Source organism: Schistocerca gregaria, chromosome 3, assembly GCF_023897955.1.
Source record: "Schistocerca gregaria isolate iqSchGreg1 chromosome 3, iqSchGreg1.2, whole genome shotgun sequence".
Classification (NCBI taxonomy): domain Eukaryota; kingdom Metazoa; phylum Arthropoda; class Insecta; order Orthoptera; family Acrididae; genus Schistocerca; species Schistocerca gregaria.
Window position 1 is genome coordinate 927,415,731 of NC_064922.1, and position 26,939 is coordinate 927,442,669.

General features: G+C 44.1%; 1 protein-coding gene across 1 annotated transcript in view; it reads left to right on the forward strand.

Moving 5' to 3' along the window:
* The window catches only part of LOC126355799 (facilitated trehalose transporter Tret1-like), a 97,829-nt gene extending 86,405 nt beyond the window's left edge, over positions 1 to 11,424 (forward strand). Inside the window, exon 6 of the mRNA XM_050006220.1 lies at positions 10,833 to 11,424. Coding sequence (XP_049862177.1) covers positions 10,833 to 11,104 — 272 coding nt within the window. The 3' untranslated portion in view covers positions 11,105 to 11,424. The remainder of the gene's footprint in view (positions 1 to 10,832) is intronic.
* The last annotated feature ends 15,515 nt before the right edge of the window (positions 11,425 to 26,939 follow it).

Below are 26,939 nucleotides of genomic sequence, written 5' to 3' on the forward strand. Positions count from 1 at the left end.
CTCGTATTTGATAGTATTACTTCATGAGTTGTTGTTTCCTTGCTCTTATGATTCGAAATACTGTACATCTTTCACATTAGTGACAGCTGACTTTCTTATTGTGTTCAGCCTACATGGGTACTGAGAAAAGTTCTTAGATCCACCAATGAAAATATGTCCTGAATAAAATGCTGAGATAAGAACATTACAAAACTCATTTTAAAGTACGTCTTAATGTATACCAAGGCAAACTGCTAAATACTTAATTATACTACAACTAGCTTCGGCTTTGTACTTCATAATCTGGCAGACTTAAAAAGTTCAAAATGATGTATACCACATACTCTGTGTTATAATTGAGAAATATTTTACACTTACGCACTTACGGTTAATGCTCTGAACTCTGATCTAGGGAGGCATGCATTTGGTCGTGTACATACATCTATTCATTAAAGCAGTGTACCACAACTTTAATGTACTCCAGTCATTGACTGAGTACGGAGGATGTTGCTCATTAGGAATTCAGTAGGCACATTCACGCGAGATAATTTCATGGCCGATGTGCATAATTTGTTACAAAGGACATTTATTTTACTTCAGGTTATCTGAAACATCGGTCTCAAGCAGCTACACTAGTGGCCATTAAAATTGCTACACCAAGAAGAAATGCTGATGATAAACGGGTATTCATTGGACAAATATATTATACTAGAACTGACATGTGATTACATTTTCACGAAATTTGGGTGCATAGATCCTGAGAAATCAGTACCCAGAACAACCAACTCTGGCCGTAACAACGGCCTTGATAAGCTTAGGCATTGAGTCAAACAGAGCTTGGGTGGCGTGTACAGGTAAAGCTGCCCATGCAGCTTCAACACGATACCACAGTTGAGAGATTTGGAGAATCTGCTGGCCAGGGCGGCAGTCGAACATTTTCTGTATCCAGAAAGGCCGGTACAGGACCTGCAACATGCGGTCGTGCATTAGCCTGATGAAATGTAGGGTTTCGCAGGGATCGAATGAAGGGTAGAGCCACGGGTCGTAACACATCTGAAATGTGACGTCCACTGTTCAAAGTGCCGTCAGTGCGAACAAGAGATGACCGAGACGTGTACCATCACGCCGGGTGATACGCCAGTATGGCGATGATGAATACACGCTTTCAATGTGCGTTCACCGCGAAGTTGCCAAACACGGATGCGACCATCATGATGCTGTAAACAGAACCTGGATTCATCCGAAAAAATGACGTTTTGCCATTCGTGCACCCAGGTTCGTCGTTGAGTACACCATCGCAGGCGCTCCTGTCAGTGATGCAGCGTCAAGGGTAACCGCAGCCATGGTCTCCGAGCTGATAGTCTATGCTGCTGCAAACGTCGTCGAACTGTTCGTGCAGATGGTTGCTGTCTTGCAAACGTCCCCATCTGTTGACTCAGGGATCGAGACGTGGATGCACGATCCGTTACAGCCATGCGGATAAGATGGCTGTCATCTCGACTGCTAGTGATACGAGGCCGTTGGGATCCAGCACGGCGTTCCGTATTACGCTCCTCAAACCACCGATTCCGTATTTTGCTAACAGTCATTGGATCTCGACCAACGCGAACAGCAGTGTTGCGATCCGATAAACCGCAATGGCGATGGGCTACAATCCGACCATTATCAAAATCGGAAACGTGATGGTACGCATTTCTCCTCCTTTCAAGACGCATCACAACAACGTTGCAGCTGGCAACGCCGGTGAAGTGCTGTCTGTGTGTGAGAAATCGGTTGGAAACTTTTCTCATGTCAGCACGTTGTAGGTGTCGCCACCGGCGCCAACCTTGTGTGAATGCTCTGATAAGCTAATCATTTTGATATCACAGAATCTTCTTCCTGTCGGTGAAATTCCGCGTCTGTAGCATGTCATCTTCGTGGTGTAGCAATTTTAATTGCCAGTACTGTACTTTACATTAACAGTAGTGGGAAAATTTCCATAGCGCCTCTCAAGTTCGTTGAGTATTCCTGGTTGATTGGTTGATTTGGGAAGGGGACCAAAGAGCGGGGCCATCGGTCCCATCATCGGATAACGGGAGGAAGTCGACCGTACCCTTTCAATGGAGCCATCTCGGCATTTGCCTGAAGCGATTTAGGTAAATCATAGATAACCTATAAGTTCTACCCGTGGTCTAGGGGTACTGTTTTTGATTCATAATCAAAACGTCTTCGGTCCCGGGTTCGATCCCCAGCACTGACTTAATTTTGATAAATAATCAGCATTGGCGGCCGAAGACTTCCGGCATAAGAAGTCAGTCTCATTCTGCCAACGGCCTTGTCAAAGAGGGCGGAGGAGCGGATAGAGGTTCAGGTCACTCTCTTTTCCTAGGGGTGGGAAATTGCCCCTAGAGGCGGAAGAATCATCAATGATCAACGACATGAGGATGCAGAAGGCAATGGAAACCACTGCATTAAAGACACGTAACGTGTATCCACAGGACATGTGGCCTGTAGTTGAAGAAGTGTCATGATGATCTCTCCATTGGCAAAAGATTCCGGAATAGTCCCAAATTTGGATCTCCGGGAGGGGACTGCCAAGAGGGAGGTTACCATGAGAAAAAGATTGAATAAACAACGAAAGGGTAACGTTCTACGAGTCGGGGCGTGGAATGTCAGAAGCTTGAACGTGGTAGGGAAACTAGAAAATCTGAAAAGGGAAATGCAAAGGCTCAATCTAGATGTAGTAGGGGTCCGTGAAGTGAAGTGGAAGAAAGACAAGGATTTCTGGTCAGATGAGTATCGAGTAATATCAACAGCAGCAGAAAATGGTATAACAGGTGTAGGATTCGTTATGAATAGGAAGGTAACGCAGAGGGTGTGTTACTGTGAACAGTTCAGTGACCGGGTTGTTCTAATCAGAATCGACACCAGACCAGCTCCGAAAACGATAGTTCAGGTATACATGCCGACGTCGCAAGCTGAAGATGAACAGACAGAGAAAGTGTATGAGGATATTGAAAGGGTAATGCAGTGTGTAAAGGGGGACGAAAATCTAATAGTCATGGGCGACTGGAATGCAGTTGTAGGGGAAGGAGTAGAAGAAAAGGTTACAGGAGAATATGGGCTTGGGACAAGGAATGAAAGAGGAGAAAGACTAATTGAGTTCTGTAACAAGTTTCAGCTAGTAATAGCGAATACCCTGTTCAAGAATCACAATAGGAGCAGGTATACTTGGAAAAGGCCGGGAGATACGGGAAGATTTCAATTAGATTACACCATGGTCAGACAGAGATTCCGAAATCAGATACTGGATTGTAAGGCGTACCCAGGAGCAGATATAGACTCAGATCACAATATAGTAGTGATGAAGAGTAGGCTGAAGTTCAAGACATTAGTCAGGAAGAATCAATACGCAAAGAAGTGGGATACGGAAGTTCTAAGGAATGACGAGATACGTTTGAAGTTCTCTAACTCTATAGATACAGCAATAAGGAATAGCGAAGTAGGCAGTACAGTTGAAGAGGAACGGACATCTCTAAAAAGGGCCATCACAGAAGTTGGGAAGGAAAACATAGGTACAAAGAAGGTAGCTGCGAAGAAACCATGGGTAACAGAAGAAATACTTCAGCTGATTGATGAATGGAGGAAGTACAAACATGTTCCGGGAAAATCAGGAATACAGAAATACAAGTCGTTGGGGAATGAAATAAATAGGAAGTGCAGGGAAGCTAAGACGAAATGGCTGCAGGAAAAATGTGAAGACATCGGAAAAGATATGATTGTCGAAAGGACAGACTCAGCATACAGGAAAGTCAAAACAACCTTTGGTGACATTTAAAGCAACGGTGGTAACATTAAGAGTGCAACGGGAATTCCACTGTTAAATGCAGAGGAGAGAGCAGATAGATGCAGAGAATACATTGAAAGCCTCTATGAGGGTGAAGATTTGTCTGATGTGATAGAAGAAGAAACAGGAGTCGATTTAGAAGAGATAGGGGATCCAGTATTAGAATCGGAATTTAAAAGAGCTTTGGAGGACTTACGGTCAAATAAGGCAGAAGGGATAGATAACATTCCATCAGAATTTCTAAAATCATTAGGGGAAGTGGCAACAAAACGACTATTCACGTTGGTGAGTAGAATATATGAGTTTGGCGACATACCAAAGCATCATCCACACAATTCCGAAGACGGCAAGAGCTGACAAGTGCGAGAATTATCGCACAATCAACTTAACAGCTCATGCATAGAAGCTGCTTACAAGAATAATATACGGAAGACTGGAAAAGAAAATTGAGAATGCGCTATGTGACGATCAGTTTGGCTTTAGGAAAAATAAAGGCACGAGAGAGGCAATTCTGACGTTATGGCTAATAATGGAAGCAAGGCTGAAGAAAAATCAAGACACGTTCATAGGATTTGTCGACCTGGAAAAAGCGTTCGACAATATAAAATGGTGCATGCTGTTCAAGATTCTGAAAACAGTAGGGGTTAGCTATAGGGAGAGACGGGTCATATACAATATGTACAACAACCAAGAGCGAGTAATAAGAGTGGACGATCAAGAACGAAGTGCTCGTATTAAGAAGGGAGTAAGACAAGGCTGTAGCCTTTCGCCCCTACTCTTCAATCTGTACATCGAGGAAGCAATGAAGGAAATAAAAGAAAGGTTCAGGAGTGGAATTAAAATACAAGGTGAAAGGATATCAATGATACCATTCGCTGATGACATTTCTATCCTGAGTGAAAGTGAAGAAGAATTAAATGATCTGCTGAACGGAATGAACAGCCTAATGAATACACAGTAAATCGGAGAAAGACGGAGGTAATGAGAAGTAGTAGAAATGAGAACAGCGAGAAACTTAACACCAGGATTGATGGTCACGAAGTCAATGAAGTTAAAGAATTCTGCTACCTAGGCAGTAAAATAACCAATGACGGACGGAGCAAGGAAGACATCAAAAGCAGACTCGCTATGGCAAAAAAGGCATTTCTGGCCAAGAGAAGTCTACTAATATCAAATACCGGCCTTAATTTGAGGAAGAAATTTCTGAGGACGTACGTCTGGAGTACAGCATTGTATGGTAGTGAAACATGGACTGTGCGAAAACCGGAACAGAAGAGAATCGAAGCATTTGAGATGTGGTGCTATAGACGAATGTTGAAAATTAGGTGGACTGATGAGTTAAGGAATGAGGAGGTTCTACGCAGAATCGGAGAGGAAAGGAATGTGTGGAAAACACTGATAAGGAGAAGGGACAGGATGATAGGACATCTGCTAAGACATGAGGGAATGGCTTCCATGGTACTAGAGGGAACTGTAGAGGGCAAAAACTGTAGAGGAAAACAGAGATTGGAATACGTCAAGTACATAACAGAGGACGTATGTTGCAAGTGCTACTCTGAGATGAAGAGGTTAGCACAGGTAAGGAATTCGTGGCAAGCCGCATCAAACCAGTCAGTAGACTGATGACCAAAAAAAAAAAGGATAACGTATATCAGGTTGTCCGGACGCGGGCGTGAACCTTCGTCCTTCCGAATGCGAGTCCAGAGTGCTAACCACAGCGCCCCCTCGCTCGATCGAGCATTGCTGTGGCGTCGACACGCCACCTACCGTAGACACAGTGGTAATGCAGTTAACAGCTCTTCTCTCGTGTCTCTCTTCCTTGGATGCTCTTTGGTAACAGGCTCAGGTCGATGAAGTTACAAATTAATTGCACAAGCTATAATGCGGCCGTAGGGATTTACAATTTAATTATTCTGTTTCATTAAGAAATAGCACCGTGTGCATCGGACTACCCAACGCCGTGCTACAGCAAAATTTCACATGTGTGTAGTAATAATAATTATATTTTACATTTAGAGTAATAATTGATAACTTGAAATTAGACAGGAAGAAAACATCAACGACAATTGTACGGTTGACGTAGGTTTGATAATGTTGTAATATTTATGTAGCACTAAATCGTATAACAACTTAGTATCGTAATAAATGTGCTTATCACTCACATGATCAAACATACAAACTAAACTGTTAGTCATGAATCAATCAACATTGAGATTTATATAGACGATACCACAGAGTTAATAAAACTATTAATTTACTGTAAAGACTAAACAGTATGTTCGTAAAGAAACTTTATACTTTAGTGCCAAGCTTCATTAGTAATTGAAATATACTGTGATAATGAGTTTTGAAAAAAATTGCCAATGAAAGAAGCTAGTTGTCTGAACCGTGTTAGATTCTTGAATTGCAGAGCTTCAACGAAAAAAGTTAACGAGAATCTGTTCTGTTGAAACAAATTTGACTTAGTTGGATTGTTATTGTAGACATCGTAGTTCAGTAAACAATTTTCTTCCTCTTCTTTATTCCTTCTGTTGTAGTGCTACGTTAATTATTTCATGATGGCAAACCTCTTCTTCGGGAACCTGCATATATAACCACGTTATAGCAATTTATCCATATGCTTTTTTCCCGATCGTAACAAATCCACACCGATGTACTGAGAGCAGCACACAGTGACAACGACAGACTGACGCAGACTACCATAACTCAATGCTGTTACAATGAATAAAATCTCTGCCTAACGAGTGCATTTCCCTTACTGGCATGATTGTATGTATTACATACTTTGCTTCTTTTTATTACACATTAAATAGTTACATTTGAATGAATTAATCACAAAAGTATAACATCTGCAATTACTAGTTCGCTCAAACAGAAAAACGGCAGAATTTGTGCAAATAATTTCTTAGGCAAGTAACAGGTGACGTTATCTGTTTTGCAGAATGTCGGCTCATACTTGGAAATATCTCAAAATGGACTATCAATTGAAATTTCAGATATACGAATGAAAATAATCCTGTTCCTTTACCTCCTTCATAAGCGAATCATTCATCCGTACGATTCATCCCCCCTCCCCCACCTCTCTCTCTCTCTCTCTCTCTCTCTCTCTCTCTCTCTCTCTCTTTCCAAACTCTTTCTCACTGGAACCTTGCCGAAGTCGGGTGTTCTGCGTACCTCAGAGTTACAGATAACTGTACAGTAGGTGCATGGATGCAACCGCGACTAGGGGATATCCGTGAAGAGGCCAAACCAATCCGTGGTTTCTGAAGATGGGCAGCAATGTTTTCAGTATTTTCACGGGTACTAATCTGGATGTTTTACTGATATGGACTTCTAACATTAGCTTACATGGATTCTCTGTGGTGATACTGTGAACCTGTGAACGTCTGAAAACGAGGAGAAACTAGAGCTGTTATTTCACCCCCCCTCCCCCCCCCCCGCCCCCAGGTCATACAGCTCTACTGTATAATTAAATGATAATCGCATCCTCTTGGATAATATATTCTGAAGATAAAATAGACTCTCAATCGTATATGCAAGCAGGGACTACGTAGGAGGAAGTCGTCATCAGAAAAAACAAAAATGGCATTTTGCAGGTCGGGGTGTGGAATGTTAGATCACTTAATCGGCCAGGTAGGTTAGAAACTAGTGAAAAGGAAAATGGATGGGTTGAAGTTAGATATAGTGGGAATTAGTGAAGTTCGGTGGCAGGAAGGACAGGACTTATGGTTAAGTGAGTACAGGTTATAAACACAAAATCAAATAAGGGCAATGAAGGAGTAGTCTAATAATGAATAAGAAGCTAGGAATTTGGGTAAGCTGCTTTGGACAGCAAGGTGAACGCATTATCGTAGCCAAGACTGACACAAATTCAACTGCCAGCACAGTAATATAGGTTTATATGGAAACTGCTCTGCAGATGAAAAAGAGATTGAAAGAACGTGTAATGAAATAAAGGAAATTATTCAGATAGTTAAAGGCGACAAAAATGTAATTGTGATGAGTGATTGGAGTTCGACTCCAGGAAAAGAAAGACGAGGAAAAATAAGAACATGTACTGACGAAAAGGAAAGACAAGGGGAGCTACCTGGTAGAATTTAGCACACAACATAGTTTAATCATCGCTGACGCATGGTTTAAGAATCGTGAAAGAACACTGTATGGGTGGAGGAGTTCTGACCACAGTGGGACGTTTCAGATTAATTATATAATGCTAAGAGAGAGATTTAAAAGCAAATTTTAATCTTTAAGCTATTTTCAGGCTCAGATGCGGATATATATACGTACATATACGGCCGTCATAGGCCCTGCAGACCACGTCCTGCTTCCACAAACTGCCTCCATTCCTTTCTGTTCTATGCTCGGTGCCTCCACGGGTCTTCAGCACTCAGGGTTGGTGCTTCACTCGTACTATGGGGCATCTGGTGTATGGCGTCAAGTCAAGCGCTTTGTTCAACTGTCTTTCGTCCGGCATACAGGCTACAGGGCCTCCCCACTGGATGCTTCTACTACTCAGCTTCTGTAGGATTGTTAGTTGTGCCATGGAGAGATAGACGTCTTCGTTCTCCCTCTTCCTCCATTCCCCATATCTTCCCACTACCCTTCTTGCAAATATTAATAGTTATTCCTTTTCTCGTTTAGTCATGCACCAGATTTCTGAACTCTGACCATAAATCAATGATTGTGAACTGAAGGTTAAAACAGAAGGAACTCAAAAATGTAGGACTGTAAGGGTACGGGACCTGGATAATCTGAATCAAAATCAGAGGTCAGAGAGAGCAAGAGGCAACGTTGGACTGAAACGAGGGAAAGGAATATAGTGGAAGAGGTATGACAGGTTTGAGAGATGACATAAGTTAAAGGAGCTGAGGATCACGTAAGTAGAAAGCCTCGTAGAAATAGTTGGCTAATGCAGGATATATTGAATTTAATTAACGAAAGGACATACTATAAAAATGCAGCAAATAAAGCAGGCGAAAGGGAGATCTATATGTGCAAAATGGCTAAGCAGGAATAGCTACAGGAAAACTGCAAGGCTGTAGAGAATGCTTGTCTAGGTGAAAGATAGATGGTGCCAATAGAAAAGTTGAAGACAGCCTTGAATAGAATCAGCTGTAGATGCTCAGATGGCAAGCCAGTACTAAGCAAGGAAAAGAACAGTTGAAAGTTAACGGGTGGTTATAACTGAGGTGCAGGTACTCACGAAGGTCCGGGCGGGCTGTCAATGTCGTACGGCAGCGAAGCTTGGTAATTAACGTGGAACCGACTTACGCTGATAAAAATTAGTTCCAGTTGTGGCCCCCCAGTGTAAATCTGGAGCTCTACAATGATTGTGTGACATCAACGCTCTCATTTGACAGGGCATAACGTATCATGAGTTCCGAGGAGAGAGACCGTGCGCTGTTAGTCAAACTGTTTTATGTGAATCGCAGCAATCCCAGTGCTGCACTGAGACAGTACCACCGTCTGAAAGATCTGAGGAGCGGCCAGATGTCATTAATTGGTTTAAAGGAGATGATAACGAAATTAAAAAACACAGGTGCTATTCCGTTGGAAGTTATTGACGTGGTTGTTGTTGCTGTAATTGACCATGCAGAAAGTGCCGTGTGTAGTGCTGGTGATCGTACAATGTCACGAGACTTGTCCATCCCAGGGCCAGGAGAATGGGAAGTCTGAAGAGGAGATCATTCTGCAGAGGTTGACTATGAGGGAATGAAAACGGCTACGAAACACTAATGCGGAGGCCGCGGCTTAGATTGTTGTTGTTGTTGTGATCTCCAGTCCTGAGACTGGTTTGATGCAGCTCTCCATGCTACTCTATCCTCTGCAAGCTTCTTCATCTCCCAGTACCTACTGCAGCCTACATCCTTCTGAATCTGGATAGTGTATTCATCTATTGGTCTCCCTCTACGATTTTTACGCTCCACACTGCCCTCCAGTACCAAATTGGTGATCCCTTGGTGCCTCAGAACAGGTCCTACCAACCGATCCCTTCTTCTAGTCAAGTTGTGTCACAAAATCCTCATCTCCCCAATTCTGTTCAATACCACCTCATTAGTTATGTGATCTACCCAACTAATCTTCAGCATTCTTCTGTAGCACCACATTTCCAAAGCTTCTATTCTCTTCTTGCCTAAATTATTTATCGTCCATGTTTCACTTCCACACATGGCTACACTCTGTACAAATACTTTCAGAAACGACTTCCTGACACCTAAATCTATACTCGATGTTAACAAATTTCTCTTCTTCAGAAACGCTTTCCTTGCCATTGCCAGTCTACATTTTATATCCTCTCTACTTCGACCATCATCAGTTATTTTGCTCCCCGAATAGCAAAACACATTTACTACTTTAAGTGTCTCATTTCCTAATCTAATTCCCTCAGCATCACCCGACTTAATTCGACTACATTCCATTATCCTCGTTTTGCTTTTGTTGATGTTCATCTTATATGCTCCTCTTAAGACACTGCCCATTTCGCTCAACTGCCCTTCCACGTCCTTTGTCGTCTCTGACAGAATTACAATGTCATCCGCGAACCTTAAAGTTTTTATTTCTTCTCCATGGATGTTAATAATTAGTCCGAATTTTTCTTTCTTTTCCTTTACTGCTTGCTCAATATGCAGATTGAATAGCATCGGGGACAGGCTACAACCCTGTCTCACTCCCTTCCCAACCACTGCTTCCCTTTCATGCCCCTCGACTCTTATAACTGCCCTCTGGTTCCTGTACAAATTGTAAATAGCCTTTCGCTCCCTGTATTTTACCCCTTCCACCTTTAGAATTTGGAAGAGAGTGTTCCAGTCAACATAGTCAAAAGCTTTCTCTAAGTCTACAAATGCTAGAAACGTAGGTTTGCCTTTCCTTAATCTAGCTTCTAAGATGAGTCGTAGGGTCAGTATTGTCTCACTTGCTCCAACATTTCTGCGGAATCCAGACGGCTTAGATTGTGTGATAAATGTTTGTAGTTTTAGTGCTGAGTTGTGCAGGCGGTGGGTAGCGCTGGTGCGCGGACTGCTCGCAGGCTTCGGCGCGCTGCCGTGGGCCGTGATGAGCGAGCTGTTCCCGGCCAACGTGAAGAGCGTGGCGTCGTCGCTGTCGGCGTCGGTGTGCTGGTTCCAGTGCTTCCTCATCACCAAGTTCTTCGCGGACCTGGTGGCCGCCGTGGGCGAGGCGGCGCCCTTCTTCGGCTTCGGCGCCTGCTGCGTCGCGGCCGCCCTCTTCGTCTACTTCCTGCTGCCCGAGACCAAGGGCCGCACCCTCGAAGAGATACAGGACATCCTCAACTCGCGGTAGCCGGCCTCCCCGGGACCGCTGTTGTCTTACTAATCGCTCAGAGGAAGCCTTGACTTCCTGGGTGTACAAACCCAAGGCACTTGTGCGTGTGCAGAGAAATTACATAACTTCTAAACGCTAGACTCCAGGACAAGTTTACTCCAGTGTTTTGTTGGTTGGCTCCAGAAGGCCACCGCGAAACTGAAATTACCTTGGAACATGTGGCAATTCGTGCACTGCTGTACACTCTCTGGTGCCATTGCTACATCTGGTGACTAAATCCTGTTCATGCAAATACTGGAACACTAACTCAAATAAATTATAACTTCTTATCTGTTGGATTGATGGTTGTACTTGATATCAGATTCACGCTGCTTAATAAACGCCGGCCGCTGTGGCCGAGGGGTTCTAGGCGCTTCAGTCCGGAACCGCGCCGCTGCTACGGTCGCAGGTTCGAATCCTGCCTCGGGCATGGGTGTGTGTGATGTCCTCAGGTTTAAGTAGTTCTACGCGTAGGTCGAGCGGTTCTAGTCACTCAGTCCGGAACCGCGTGACTGCTACGGTCGCAGGTTCGAATCCTGCCTCGGGCATAGATGTATGTGGTGTTCTTAGGTTAGTTAGGTTTAAGTAGTTCTAAGTTCTATGGGACTGATGACCTCAGATGTTAAGTCCCAGCCGGCCGTGGTGGTCGAGCGGTTCTAGTCACTCAGTCCGGAACCGCGTGACTGCTACGGTCGCAGGTTCGAATCCTGCCTCGGGCATAGATGTATGTGGTGTTCTTAGGTTAGTTAGGTTTAAGTAGTTCTAAGTTCTATGGGACTGATGACCTCAGAAGTTAAGTCCTATAGTCCTCAGAGCCATTTCAACCATTTTGCTTAATAAACAAGTTAACTGAGGTAAGCAGAAATTTTTCGAAATATATTCCAGGGGGAAAAAACTGCAGTGCCAAAAAATAATTAATGTAGAGCAATCAGAATTTCTACAATATATTTGTCTAGGTGACGTGTTTAAGTGATTGGCATTGTAAGATCACAGTTCAATGTTAGTGCTAGATAAGCCATCGCAGATGTGAATAGCTGGTACGTTCCAAGATGCTACTCCAGGCGGATGTAAAATGAATGTGCGCGACGGTAAATAATAAACGCTAAAATAAAGATTTTGCCCTGTCTGACTACCCCTTGAAGCACATCTTAGGATCTCTTAATTCTATAAATTACAATCTAAACGTAAATGAATGATGAAGGCTGTTCCTGCTTATATACACTCCTGGAAATGGAAAAAAGAACACATTGACACCGGTGTGTCAGACCCAACATACTTGCTCCGGACACTCCGAGAGGGCTGTACAAGCAATAATAACACGCACGGCACAGCGGACACACCAGGAACCGCGGTGTTGGCCGTCGAATGGCGCTAGCTGCGCAGCATTTGTGTACCGCCGCCGTCAGTGTCAGCCAGTTTGCCGTGGCATACGGAGCTCCATCGCAGTCTTTAACACTGGTAGCATGCCGGGACAGCGTGGACGTGAACCGTATGTGCAGTTGACGGATTTTGAGCGAGGGCGTATAGTGGGCATGCGGGAGGCTGGGTGGACGTACCGCCGAATTGCTCAACACGTGGGGCGTGAGGTCTCCACAGTACATCGATGTTGTCGCCAGTGGTCGGCGGAAGGTGCACGTGCCCGTCGACCTGGGACCGGACCGCAGCGACGCACGGATGCACGCCAAGACCTTAGGTTCCTACGCAGTGCCGTAGGGGACCGCACCGCCACTTCTCAGCAAATTAGGGACACTGTCGCTCCTGGGGTATCGGCGAGGACCATTCGCAATCGTCTCCATGAAGCTGGGCTACGGTCCCGTACACCGTTAGGCCGTCTTCCGCTCACGCCCCAACATCGTGCAGCCCGCCTCAAGTGGTGTCGCGACAGGCGTGGATGGAGGGACGAATGGAGACGTGTCGTCTTCAGCGATGAGAGTCGCTTCTGCATTGGTGCCAAAGATGGTCGTATGCGTGTTTGGCGGCGTGCAGGTGAGCGCCACAATCAGGACTGCATACGACCGAGGCACACAGGGCCAACACCTGGCATCATGGTGTGGGGAGCGATCTCCTACACTGGCCGTACACCTCTGGTGATCGTCGAGGGGACACTGAATAGTGCACGGTACATCCAAACCGTCATCGAACCCATCGTTCTACCATTCCTAGACCGGTAAGGGAACTTGCTGTTCCAACAGGACAATGCACGTCGGCATGGAGCCCGTGCCACCCAACGTGCTCTAGAAGGTGTAAGTCAACTACCCTGGCCAGCAAGATCTCCGGATCTGTCCCCCATTGAGCATGTTTGGGACTGGATGAAGCGTCGTCTCACGCGGTCTGCACGTCCAGCACGAACGCTGGTCCAACTGAGGCGCCAGGTGGAAATGGCATGGCAAGCCGTTCCACAGGACTACATCCAGCATCTCTACGATCGTCTCCATGGGAGAATAGCAGCCTGCATTGCTGCGAAAGGTGGATATACACTGTACTAGTGGCGACATTGTGCATGCTCTGTTGCCTGTGTCTATGTGCCTGTGGTTCTGTCAGTGTGATCATGTGATGTATCTGACCCCAGGAATGTGTCAATAATGTTTCCCCTTCCTGGGATAATGAATTCACGATGTTCTTATTTCAATTTCCAGGAGGGTATATATGAATATATAATGGAGACCGACATTGTCACGTATGCTCTGTAAATAATTGTTAACGCTTATTGAATGAAAGGTGACGGCTTGTCTTTATTATCATACTAGTAGAGGTTGGTACGACAGTGGAAATGAAACGACAGGCGGAACTCATGACCTGGGTGGAAGGCCCACACAGGTGTGTTGGTCCTTCTTAGAAACAGGAAGGGCCAAGACGGACAGTCTCGACATCTGAGCTTGAAGACGCAATACAGGGGCGGCTGGCCGCTATCGACCGCTATTGTAGTAGGGCAGGAAGGATAAACCGGATAATTCTTATGAACCCTGAAAATCTTGGACGCAGGTCAGAGGATCGAAGAAGCGGCATGTCGGAAATCACGCAATCTGGGTTATTTCCAAGGATTTTTACTCTGAAGCATACCGTTGTACGAGTAGGTTGTTCCTCGCAAACTTTCCGGGCTGGACGACAAAAGACTAAAATATTGTTGGTCGACTTTCGGAAGAATCTGTAGAGAGGAAGAATATTCCGTGGTTTCGGGAATATGATTCGTTTTTGGAGTTACGATCGTGGGTAGCCGAGCCTTGCTGGGAAGCCAGCGGTGGAGAGGAGAGGTCTTCAGTAGTGAGCACCCTTGTGTGACGGACTTGCTGTCTTTGCTCTCAGGAGAGTTTATAGTTAGAATAGTTAGGCGCTGTACTGTTGAGAACCTATACGATTCTGGATCTCACCTCCGGGTTGGAAGTAGTTGTTCATTATGGCGCGTTCAGTAATTGAGAACACTTCCTCTGCCTATACTTACGTTGAGACATTATCTGAACTCCGTCCTTGTGGCTGGGAGTTCGCGTTTCCCGTCTCTACAACACAGAGAGGAGCAGTCAGTATTAGAGTACAATAGTCAGAGGACCACCTTCTGCCGTCCTGGTGTTTGAAAGTTTATTTTGTGGCTGGAGTTCTTCCATCGTCGCAGACGAGTGTGAGAACCATCACTCCGGCGAACCGGACACAGTACATACGGCGATATCGCAAATCGCTTCGGCTTATTAGGGCTATAAAAGCTCAACAGCTGTTATCACGTTAGTTTATTTCCACTGAGGTTCCACACCACCAGAGATTATCTTTGAAAGTAGTGTCTTCTAGTGTTTGGTACGTGGATGATCTCAGTCATTTCGCGTTATTGGTATCCGATCACGCAATCATAATAAGGGGCAGAGTTGGGAAATTGATCCGTAATTTTACTTAGGAAATGTAAACTTTGTAATAGAAAGTTTCTTTTAATCTGCAATAAATACACTCCTGGAAATTGAAATAAGAACACCGTGAATTCATTGTCCCAGGAAGGGGAAACTTTATTGACACATTCCTGGGGTCAGATATATCACATGATCACAATGACAGAAACACAGGCACATAGACACAGGCAACAGAGCATGCACAATGTCGCCACTAGTACTGTGTATATCCACCTTTCGCAGCAATACAGGCTGCTATTCTCCCATGGAGACGATCATAGAGATGCTAGATGTAGTCCTGTGGAACGGCTTGCCATGCCATTTCCACCTGGCGCCTCAGTTGGACCAGCGTTCGTGCTGGACGTGCAGACCGCGTGAGGCGACGCTTCATCCAGTCCCAAACATGCTCAATGGGGGACAGATCCGGATATCTTGCTGGCCGGGATAGTTGACTTACACCTTCTAGAGCACGTTGGGTGGCACGGGATACATGCCGACGTGCATTGTCCTGTTGGAACAGCAAGTACCCTTGCGAATGGTACTCGCCGATACCCCAGGAGCAACAGTGTCCCTAATTTGCTGAGAAGTGGCGGTGCGGTCCCCTACGGCACTACGTAGGATCCTACGGTCTTGGCGTGCATCCGTGCGTCGCTGCGGTCCGGTCCCAGGTCGACGGGCACGTGCACCTTCCGCCGACCACTGGCGACAACATCGATGTACTGTGGAGACCTCACGCCCCACGTGTTGAGCAATTCGGTGGTACGTCCACCCGGCCTCCCGCATGCCCACTATATGCCCTCGCTCAAACTCCGTCAACTGCACATACAGTTCACGTCCACGCTGTCCCGGCATGCTACCAGTGTTAAAGACTGCGATGGAGCTCCGTATGCCACGGCAAACTGGCTGACACTGACGGCGGCGGTACACAAATGCTGCGCAGCTAGCGCCATTCGACGGCCAACACCGCGGTTCCTGGTGTGTCCGCTGTGCCGTGCGTGTTATTATTGCTTGTACAGCCCTCTCGGAGTGTCCGGAGCAAGTATGTTGGGTCTGACACACCGGTGTCAATGTGTTCTTTTTTCCATTTCCAGGACTGTATGATGTATAACCTATAACATGATACCTAATTGTGTTTGTAGATCACGGCAAAGAATGTGGATGGGTGCTTGTAAGGTTCGAAATTATGACACCTTGCAACGTTAATAACCGATGTGACCGCCAGAATGTTGAATGCAAGCAAGCAGACATGAGTGCATCGCTCTGTACATGCGCCGGATATCAGTTCGCGATATGGAGTTCCGTGGCTGCACCACTTGGTCGGTCAGCACAGTGATGCTTAACGCTGCCTGTGGACTACACAGGCGTTGTCTTCCGATAGTGTCCCACGTGTGCTCTATTGGAGACAGATCTGTTGATCGAGCAGGCCAAAGCAACATGTTGTACAGTCTGGAGAGCATGTTGTCTTACCAACAGCGATTATGGGGGAGCGTTATGATAAACACACCCCTGGAATACTGTTCATAAGCGGCAGCGCAACAGGTCGAATACCAGATTGACGTAGAATTTTGTACTCAGGGTGCTGGGGGTAACCACGAGAGAGCTTCTTGTGTCATACGAAATCGCAACCGGCTCCATAACTCTAGATGTAGGTCCACTGTGTGTAACACGCAGATGGGGTGCCTGGAGGCCCTCCACTCTCCTCCTTCCAACCAACACACGACCATCACTGGCACCGGGGCGGACCCACCTTTCACCAGAAAACACGACAGACCTCCACTCCGCGCTGCAACGAACTCTCGCTTGATACCACTGATGTCTCAAATGGCGGTGGTTTGGGGTCAGTTGAATCCACTCTACACGGCGCCTGTGTCAGAGCTGTCCATGAACTAGCCAACTTTTTGTCTCACTGTGGTGCTAGCTGCTACTCAAATTGCTGCTGAAGATGCGGTATGATGTGACAGAGCAATGCGCTGAACACGATGGTCTTCCCTTTCGGTAGCGCCACGTGACCGACCGGAATCCAGTCTTCTTGCCGGGGTACATTCTCGTGACCGCCGCTGCCAACAATCATGTACAGTAGCTACATTCCTGAGGTGTTGATAAAGGCGTCTTTGTCAAATGGAAGACGTTATGAATAACAACAATTCATCACGTTCGATTTCAAAGGTAACTCAGTATCACGACCATTACAACGTGAGTTTGGAGAAAATGAGAATGTGCATCTAGCTTCTTGTAGCCTTATTACACGACCTCGTTGAATCTCAGTGAGGTGTTGATAATGGCGTCTTTGTCACCTGGAGGCCGATCGTGACTAAGAACAGTTCATCACGTAAAATCTCAAAGGTAATTCAGTATCACGACCATTACAACGTGTGTTTGGAGTACATGAGAATGAGCATCTAACTGCTCGTCGCCCTATTACACGACCTCGTTCAATCCCAACGAGATATTGATAAGGGCACCTTTGTCGCGTGGAAGACGTTCTAGAAAAACAAAACTTCCTCACGTCCAATCTCAAAGGTTACTTAGTATCACGACCATTACAAAGTGTGTTTGGAGAAAATGAGTATATGTGAATGAGCATCAAGGTTCTCGTACCTCTCTTACACGACCTCATTCAATTTCAGTGTTGTTTTGATAACGGCGTCTTTGTCACCTAGAAGACGTTCTTGACTAACAACAATTCATCAGGTCGAATCTCATACGTAACTTAGTATCACGACCATTACAACGAGTGTTTGGATAAAATGAGAAAATGAGACTGTGCATCTAGCTTCACGTAGCCCTCTTACACGACCTCGTCCAATCTCTGTGAGGTGTCTATAATGGCGACTTTGTCACCAGGAAGACATTCCTGACTAAATACAATTCATCATGTCGAATGTCAAAGGTAACTTAGTATCACGACCATTACAACGAGTGTTTGGATAAAATGAGAGTGAACATCTAGCTTTTCGTAGACCTCTTACACGACCTCATTCAATCTCAGTGATGTGTTTCTAATGGCATCTTTGTCACATGGAAGACTTCCTTGACTAACAACAATTGATCACCTCTAATCTCAAAGGTAACCTAGTATCACGACCATTACAACGTGTATTTAGGGAAAATAATAAAATGAGAATGAGCTTCCAGCTTCTCCTAGCCCTATTATGCGACCTCATTCACTCTCAGTGAGGTGTTGATAATGGTGTGTTTGTCACCTGGAGGACATTCTTGACTATCAACAATTACTAACGTCCAATCTCATATGTAACTTAGTATCTCGACCGTTACAACGTGTGTTTGGAGAAAATGAGAATGGGCATCTAGCTTCTTGTACCCCTATTAGACGACCTCATTCAACCTCAGCTACATGTTGATAATGGCGTCTTTGTCACCCGGAAGACGTTCTTGGCTAACAACAATTCATCATATGTAATCTCATAGGTAACTTAGTATCACGAACATTGCAACATGTGTTTAGAGAAAATGAGAAAATGAGAATGGGCATCTAGCTTCTCATAGCCCTATTATGCGACCTCATTCAATGTCAGTTAGGTGTTGATAATGGCGTTTTTGTCACCTGGAAGACGTTCTTGACTAACAACAACACTTCACGTCCAATCTCAAAGGTAACTTAGTATCACGACCATTAATACACGTGTTTGGAGAAATTGAGAAAATGAGAAAATGAGATTGAGCATCTAGGTACTCGTAACCCCATTAACCGACCTCATTCAGACCCGACACGGTGTTGGTAAGGGCATCTTTGTCACCTGGAAGACGTTCTTAAATAACGACAATTCATCACGTCCAGTCTCAAAGGTAACTTAGTATCACGACCATTACAACATATGTTTGGAGAGATAAGATAATGAAAATGGGCATCCAGCTTCTCGTAGCCCTCTTACACAACCTTGTTCAGTCTGAGTCAGGTGTTGATAATGGTGTATTTGTCATCTAAAAGATGTTCGTGACTAACAACAATTCATCAATCTCAAAGGCAACTTAGTATCACGACCATCACAACATGTGTTAGGAGAGATGAGATAATGAAAATGGGCATCCAGCTTCTCCTAGCCCCATTATGCGGCCGTGTTCAATCTCAATGTGGTGTTTATAATGGCATATTTGTCACATGAAAGACGTTCTTGACTAACAACAATATATCACGACGAATCTCAGAGGTAACTTAGTATCACGACCATTACAACATTTGTTTGGAGAAAATGAGAAAATGAGAATGTGCATCTAGCTTCTTATAGCCTTATTACACGACCTCGTTCAATCTCAGTGAGCTGTTGATAATGGCGTTTTTGTCATCTGGAGGACGTTCTTGACTAACAACAATTCATCACGTCCAATCTCAAAGGTAACTTAGTATCACGACCATTACAACGTGTGTTTGGAGAAAATCTGATTTGCATTCTCACAATGATGCTACTACCGCCACTTTTATGAGACTGGCACAAAATCTGGACAGACATCATCTTTCAGACGTAGAAACACACCTACCTACTTTCGCTTATGTTGTATCACTCCTTCGTGGTGCTGCGGTTTTTTTCTTTTAGTGTAGAGTCATACTCAAACGAAACTCCTTCACCAAAGCGGACGAAGTAAATATTCCTGAATTCCAATCAAGAACAACTACCGAGAAGAGAAACAGTATCCTCGGAGTAACGTAGCAGCTTAAATCACTTAATAAAGGCATGCCTCCTGTCCAGATTGTATACCAGTCAGGTTCCTCTCAGAGTATGCTGATAAAATAGCTCCATATTTAGCAGTTATATACAAACACTCGCTCACAGATAGATCCGTACCTAAAGAATGGAAAATTGCTCTAGTCACACAAAAACCTAAAAAAGGAAACAGGAGTAATCCGCTCAATTACAGGCCTATATCACTACCGTCGATTTGCAGCAGGGTTTTGGAACATAAACTGTATTCGAACATTATGAAGTATCTCGATTTACTGACACATAGTCAGCACGATTTCATAAAATATCGTTCTGGGGAAACACAACAAGCTCTTTATACCCATGAAGTAATAAGTGCTATCGGAAGGGGATGTCAAATTGATTCCATATTTATAGATTTCCAGAAGGCTTTCGTCACCGTTCCTCACAAGTGCCTTCTAACCAAACTACGTGCCTACGAATTATCGCCTCAGTTGTACGACGGGATTCGTGATTTCCTGTCAGAAAGCTCACAGTTCGTAGTAATAGACGGAAAGTCATCGAGTAAAACAGAAGTAATGTCCGGCTTTCCCCAAGGTAGTGTTATAGGCCATCTATTGCTCCTGATCTATATTAACGACATAGGAGACAATCTGAATAGCCGTCTTAGATTGTTTGCACATGATGCTGTCAGTTACCGTCTTGTAAAGTCATCAGATGATAAAAGTGACTTGCAAAACGATTTAGATAAGACATCTGTATGGTGCGGAAAGTGGCAATTGAACCTGAATAAGGAAAAGTGTGAAGTTATTCACATGAGTACTAAAAGAAATCAACTAAATTTCGATTACGCGATAAGTCACACAAATATGAAGGCTGTAAATTCAATTAAATACTTACGGACTACAATTTCAAATACCCTAAATTGGAACGATCACATAGATAAAGTTGTGGGTAGAGCCAACCAAAGACTGCGATCATTGGCGGAACACTTAGAAGGTGCAACAGGTGTACTAAAGAGACTGCTTACACCACGCTTGTCCGCCCTGTTCTGGAGTACTGCTGTGCGGTGCGGGATCCGCATCAGGTGGGACTGACGAATGACATCTAAAAAGTACAAAGAAGGGCAGCTCGTTTTGTATTATGGCGAAATAGGGGAGAGAGTGTCACAGACATGATACGTGAATTGGAGTGGCAATCATTAAAACAAAGGCTTTTTTCGTTGCGACTTGATCTTCTCATGAAATTTAAATCACCAGTTTTCTCCTCCCATTGTGAAAAAATTCTGTTGGCACCCACCTACATAGGGAGAAATGATCATCACGATAAAATAAGAGAAATCAGGGCTCGTACAGAAAAATTTAAGTGCTCGTTTTTCCCGCGTGCCATTCGAGAGTGGAACGATAGAGAGACAGCTTAAAGGTGGTTCATTGAACCCTCTGTCAGCACTTTATTGTGAATACCAGAGTAATCACGTAGATGTAGGTTTTATTTTATATCAAAGGATCAGGATATAGTCTAATAACTGGTAGGCTTTCACCATGAGGTGAACGTTCTGTTTCTGTGTCTGTGTTAGCTTCAAGGAATATCACATATTTAAATTATCTGTCTGCCATCCGATGTTCCTCCAGAGTTTTTCATCTCCTCGGATTTCTCTACAGTGCACTGCTTTATATGGAACGGAAAAGGTAAGCAGTATTTACATTATATTGTGCTTTGTTAATGATAGTGGTCTTATTGCTTGTCTTTATGGTTGTTAATAGCGGCATTGCAGTGTTAATTATGGTTATTCCAGGTGTGAGATTATTTTAGAGACGTCTGTCCGCATTTTCGTTGGAGCGACACATAGCTTCTGAACTTACGGAGCCAATCACGAACAAAATGCTTCATAAGCATGCACATTTTTCTACGACAATAATAGTAACTTAAGAAAGAAATAATAAATATAATTAACGTAGCAGCTTGTATGTGTTTCTTGTTCACCCATATCATCCCCCCCCCCTCCCCCTGCCCCTTCCACTAGCTGCTCTCCACCTTCAGCTAATACGTGTTTTGTGTCAGTGTGTATCAGAATGCTTGCAATTGCCAGTCCGCAAGTGGTCCCTTCATGCATCCTTGGAGAACAAGTTCATGTTCACGAACAGTTACTCGTACTGTGCATATTTTATCTGTATTACGGGGGACGGTCATAAAAAAACACATTATTTAAAAGATGCACCAAATCCACATTCTTGAAGACACAGCAAATGAAATTTTGTACTGTGCTTTACATTAAATTAACGCATTTATCTTTAAGTTCCTTTATTTATACATATTTAACTTTTGTACGTAATTTAAACATTTTATTTTCAAAAAATAATATAATACCTTATTTTTGTAAACTATTCAAGAGATTTCCACAAAGTTTTCCATGTTTAATCTCTTTGCATATAGTAAGCTTCTCGCATGAGATTTTTAGAATATATCGAATAGGAGAATTTTAATAATTTTAATATAATTTTTTCACATAATTTTTAATGTAATGCTGTAAGTATAAAATTCATCGAAAATTTCAAGTTCTTTGCCTCATGTCTCAGCTAACAACCTAGAATTGCAAAATTTACTCTTGGTACAACGTTACCGGCTTTAGAGAAATAACTGCACAATATTTCATAATTCTATCCTTCATAGAATCTAAGAAGGAACATAATTTTCAGAAAATGCAATTTAAAAGAATAACTCAACCTATTTTCATGCATCACCTTTTCAGAAGGCCTCAGACTTGTACTCAAGGTCCTCTTTCTATTCAAGACTTCTATTCTGGTATCTCGTTTCTGCCCTCTTTCCTAAACCAGGTATCCAACTGACTTTTCAGCTGCAGAGAGGCGCTGTAAATTTGTTTTTCTCAAGATGTCTTGAGTGAAATTTCCTGTTCTGCCTAATACCTTCATTATCCCTACGTCTCCATCATTAAATACAAGAATTCCATCGTAAGTAACAATTCTGACAACTTAGTAGATAAACATGTGGCTCTAGGGTATCGTTTCCATATAAGTGAATTTAGAGACTCATTTGGACTCTGGATTTTGCGATGAACACACTTTTCTTTAGAAATTCAGGATGGACCAGAAAACTGTGAATGGGCTTGACATCATCAAGGGTACAATCAATTCAGAAGCCCCACCTTGTGGGCCTCCAGATCTTTACACCAGCTAATGTAGCACAGAAGATGAATGGGATATGGAAATATGTATGCCATGCTGCACTTTTCATGTCGCTTACACTGGTTGGGTTCTGGTATTATTGAATGATGAAAGAATCGAATACTTGCATGAATGTCTGGCAGGAGCAAAAGACAAAACAAGAATTGCTTCGTCATAAAAAAACTGGTTTGTTATTGTTTTTGACATACGGAACAGTCACAAATGATCTATAAAACCAAAGCGCACATAACACAGCCCTCTAGATGCATCCGGCGAAAATTTTCTTGAAATTAATTGTTTCAGGGGCATCGGATGCGAAACCATCTTTGAAACTTTGGGTACTTGTTGTCCGTGAGCTCTTCTAACAAATGAAAAAATAAATAGAGAATTGACGTTTTCGATCAATTTAACGAACGTCTCCCCGTATTGTAGAATTGGTATCCTACACGTAAACTCATACGCGGCAATTATATTTAATGAAGATCTGTTGAGAAGAAAATCATTTATGGTTTGGCGAAGGAATATCACTGCTGAATCTTGTTGTAGTATATGGCGAATATAGTTCAGTTTCTGAACAGAACAATATGATAGTGACACTTCTGGTTTCTCAGCATGGTCTTCTTGTAGGGTTACGTTACATTTGTTGCGTAAATGCTGTCGTTATTACAGATGAAAGGTCGGGGAAGAAGGCCAGTGTTCACTCTGTCTGCTTGCCGGGGGGTCTCATCCGAGATGTGGAGGAGGCCCTACCGGCGGCGACAGAGAGCACTGGGTGCACCCGACTGCAAATTGTTGCTCATGTCGGCACCAATGACTCCTGCCGTCTGGGTTCAGAGGTCATCCTCAGATCGTACAGGCGGTTGGCGGAGTTGGTGAAGGCGGAAAGCCTCGCTCGCGGAGTGGAATCAGAGCTAACTATTTGTAGTATCGTTCCCAGAACCGATCGCGCTCCTCTGGTTTGGAGCCGAGTGGAAGGCTTAAACCAGAGGCTCAGACGATTCTGCGGAGAGCTGGGGTGCAAATTTCTCGACCTCCGCTATCGGGTGGAGAAATGTAGGGTCCCCCTGAATAGGTCAGGCGTGTACTACACGCCGGAAGCGGCTACGAGCGTAGCGGAGTACGTGTGGAGTGCACATGGGTTTTTTTTAGATTAGAGAATTCCCTCCCTAGGCCCGACAAGACGCCTCCTGAGACGCGGCAGCAGTAGGCAAAATGCAACAGGGAATAACAATATTAATGTGCTAATAGTAAACTGCAAGAGCGTCTATAGAAAGGTCCCAGAACTGCTCTCATTAATAAACGGTCACAACGCCCATATAGTACTAGGGACAGAAACCACATGTAAACAGTAATGAAATCCTAAACTCTGATTGGAATGTATACCGCAGAGACAGGCTGGACAGTGAAGGGGGAGGCGTGTTTATAGCGATGAGAAGTGCAATAGTATCGAAGGAAATTGACGGAGATTCGAATTGTGAAATGATTTGGGTGAAGGTCACGGTTAAAGCAGGCTCAGACATGGTAATTGGATGTCTCTATAGGCCCCCGGGCTCAGCAGCTGTTGTGGCTCAGCACCTGAAGAATAATTTGGAAAATATTTCGAGTAGATTTCCCCACCATATTATAGTTCTGGGTGGACATTTTAATTTGCCGGATATAGACTGGGAGACTCAAACGTTCATAACGGGTGGAGGGACAAAGAATCCAGTGAAATATTTTTGAGTGCTTTATCTGAAAACTACCTTGAGCAGTTAAACAGAGAACCGACTCGTGGCGATAACATATTAGACCTTCTGGTGACAAACAGACCCGAACTATTTGAATCAGGTAATGCAGAACAGGGAATCAGCGATCATAAAGCGGTTACTGCATCGATGATTTCAGCCGTAAACAGAAATACTAAAAAAAGGTAGGAAGATTTTTCTGTTTAGCAAAAGTGACAAAAAGCGGATTACAGAGTACCTGACGGCTCAACACAAAAGTTTTGTCTCAAGTACAGATAGTGTTGAGGATCAGTGGACAAAGTTCAAAACCATCGTACAATATGCGTTAGATGAGTATGTGCCAAGCAAGATCGTAAGAGATGGGAAAGGGCCACCGTGGTACAACAACCGAGTTAGAAAACTGCTGCGGAAGCAAAGGGAACTTCACAACAAACATAAACATAGCCAAAGCCTTGCAGACAAACAAAAATTACGCGAAGCGAAATGTAGTGTGAGGAGGGCTATGCGAGAGGCTTTGAATGAATTCGAAAGTAAAGTTCTATGTACTGACTTGCCAGAAAATCCTAAGAAATTTTGGTCCTATGTCAAAGAGGTAGGTGGATCAAAACAAAATGTCGAGACACTCTGTGACCAAAATGGTACTGAAACAGAGGATGACAGACTAAAGGCCGAAATACTAAATGTCTTCTTCCAAAGCTGTTTCACAGAGGAAGACTGCACTGTTCTTCCTTCTCTAGATTGTCGCACAGTTGACAAAACGGTAGATATCGAAATAGACGACAGCGGGATAGAGAAACAATTAAAAGCGCTCAAAAGAGGAAAGGCCGCTGGTCCTGGTGGGATACCAGTTCGATTTTACACAGAGTACGCGAAGGAACTTGCCCCCCTTCTTGCAGCGCTGTACCGTAGGTCTCTAGAAGAGCGAAGCGTTCCAAAGGATTGGAAAAGGGCACAGGTCATCCCCGTTTTCAAGAAGGGACGTCGAACAGATGTGCAGAACTATAGACCTATACCTCTAACGTCGATCAGTTGTAGAATTTAGGAACACGTATTATGTTCGAGTGTAGTGTCTTTTCTGGAGACTAGAAATCTACTCTGTAGGAATCAGCATGGGTTTCGAAAAAGACGGTCGTGTGAAAACCAGCTCGCGCTATTCGTCCACGAGACTCAGAGGGCCTTAGACACGGGTTCCCAGGTAGATGCCGTGTTTCTTGACTTCCGCAAGGCGTTTGACACAGTTCCCCACAGTCGTTTAATGAACAAAGTAAGAGCATACGGACTATCAGATCAATTGTGTGATTGGATTGAGGAGTTCCTAGATAACAGAACGCAGCATGTCATTCTCAACGGAGAGAAGTCTTCCGAAGTAAGAGTGATTTCAGGTGTGCCGCAGGGGAGTGTCATAGGACCGTTGCTATTCACAATATACATGAATGACCTGGTGTATGACATCGGAAGTTCGCTGAGGCTTTCTGCAGATGATGCTGTGGTGTATCGAGAGGTTGCAACAATGGAAAATTGTACTGAAATGCAGGAGGATCTGCAGCGAATTGACGCATGGTGCACGGAATGGCAATTGAATCTCAATGTAGACAAGTGTAATGTGATGCGAATACATAGAAAGATAGGTCCCTTATCATTTAGCTACAAAATAGCAGGTCAGCAACTGGAAGCAGTTAATTCCATAAATTATCTGGGAGTACGCATTAGGAGTGATTTAAAATGGAATGATCATCGGTAAAGCAGATGCCAGACTGAGATTCATTGGAAGAATCCTAAGGAAGTGCAATCCGACAACAAAGGAAGTAGGTTACAGTACGCTTGTTCGCCCACTGCTTGAATACTGCTCAGCGGTGTGGGATCCGCACCAGGTGGGTTTGATAGAGGAGATAGAGAAGATCCAACGGAGAGCAGCGCGCTTCGTTACAGGATCATTTAGTAATCGCGAAAGCGTCATGGAGATGATAGATAAACTGCAGTGGAAGACTCTGCAGAAGAGACGCTCAGTAGCTCGGTACGGGCTTTTGTTAAAGTTTCGAGAACATACCTTCACCGAAGAGTCAAGCAGTATATTGCTCCCTCCTAAGTATATCTCGCGAAGAGACCATGAGGATAAAATCAGAGAGATTAGAACCCACACAGAAGCATACCGACAATCTTTCTTTCCACGTACAATACGAGACTGGAATAGAAGGGAGAACCGATAGAGTACCCTCCGCCACACACCGACAGGTGGCTTGCGGAGTATGGATGTAGATCTAGATGTAGATGTAGATGAAGCTCAAGATCAAGAGAACAGAAGGAACAGCCTGGAGATCTGTCGAAACAAAATATTAGACGTAGTGAATTAAAGGCGCACACAGTGATTGACAACAATAAAC